This window comes from Penaeus monodon, chromosome 27 (genome assembly GCF_015228065.2).
Source record: "Penaeus monodon isolate SGIC_2016 chromosome 27, NSTDA_Pmon_1, whole genome shotgun sequence".
In the NCBI taxonomy this organism is placed as follows: Eukaryota; Metazoa; Arthropoda; class Malacostraca; order Decapoda; family Penaeidae; genus Penaeus; species Penaeus monodon.
The window spans coordinates 31,364,917-31,365,854 of NC_051412.1; the positions used below are offsets into that span (position 1 = coordinate 31,364,917).

The 938-nt window shown below is 39.6% G+C and overlaps 1 protein-coding gene across 1 annotated transcript in view; it reads left to right on the forward strand.

The window, feature by feature from the left end:
* The first annotated feature begins 285 nt into the window (after positions 1–285).
* The window catches only part of LOC119590790 (inactive dipeptidyl peptidase 10-like), a 39,595-nt gene continuing 38,942 nt past the window's right edge, over positions 286–938 (forward strand). The window contains exon 1 of the mRNA XM_037939503.1: positions 286–814. Within this exon, the coding sequence (XP_037795431.1) occupies positions 728–814 (87 nt within the window). The 5' untranslated portion in view covers positions 286–727. The remainder of the gene's footprint in view (positions 815–938) is intronic.

Genomic DNA, 938 nt, shown 5'->3' on the forward strand with positions numbered 1-938 from the left:
CCGTGTTGTTTTCTTATTTTTCTTTCTTAATTTTCCCTTTTTCCTCATTTTTTTCACCCATCTATTCATCTTATGTAAAGTCAATCGCTTCACTTCACGCCAACAGCCAAAATGACTAAGCAACAAAGCCTTCATTAGCACAAACGTATCCGGCCGCCTCCCAGGAATTCATGCGCTCAAACGTGTACTCGAGACAGACTGTTCCCGGGCTATTTTTAAACCTCAATTACAGTGTCAGGCATTAATTACAATTTGCCGGCGAAGTAGCCCCAATTTAAGAAAATAGGAGAAGACGAATCTAAAAAGTCCTACGGTGGATATGTCCTTTTAATTAAAAAAAGAAAGACCCGAAAAATGAAAACAGTAATTCGTAAATTATTGCGTAAAACTGAAATGTCTAAACAAATGCAAGCTTTGTAGATGGAAAGTGGGGATTAAAGTAGGTAAACGAGGTAATAATAAGAAGCAAAAGGTAAGATAAGTTGATCCCATAAAACTTACGTTATTTATACACATTATTCGAAACCTCATTTCCCCCCTTAATGAGATAAGGGAAAAAAAGGAAAAAAAAACTGTACCTGTACTTGAATACCACATTCCTTCAGATCCGCCAGAAGGTGAAAGCGTTATTATTCCTTCCCATCCGCCAGAAAGTCAAAGCGTTATTATTCCTTCACATCCGCCTAGAAGGTGACGTCACCACGCTCGTTGTTTCCGCAGGTGCAAAATGATGACCAACAGCATGGAGCAGAACGACTGGAAAGTTCCTCCCGACAACACCGTGCAGGTGGTTGATCCTATGGGCATGAATGAGGTAAGATTCCTGGCTCTTTCGTTCTCCTACGTCTCGTGAATTAAGCTTGAGATTTTGTGTAAGATATATCTATTATTACGACTCATCCCTTTGTCTTCTTCAATTTCTTGAGGTAGATAGCTTG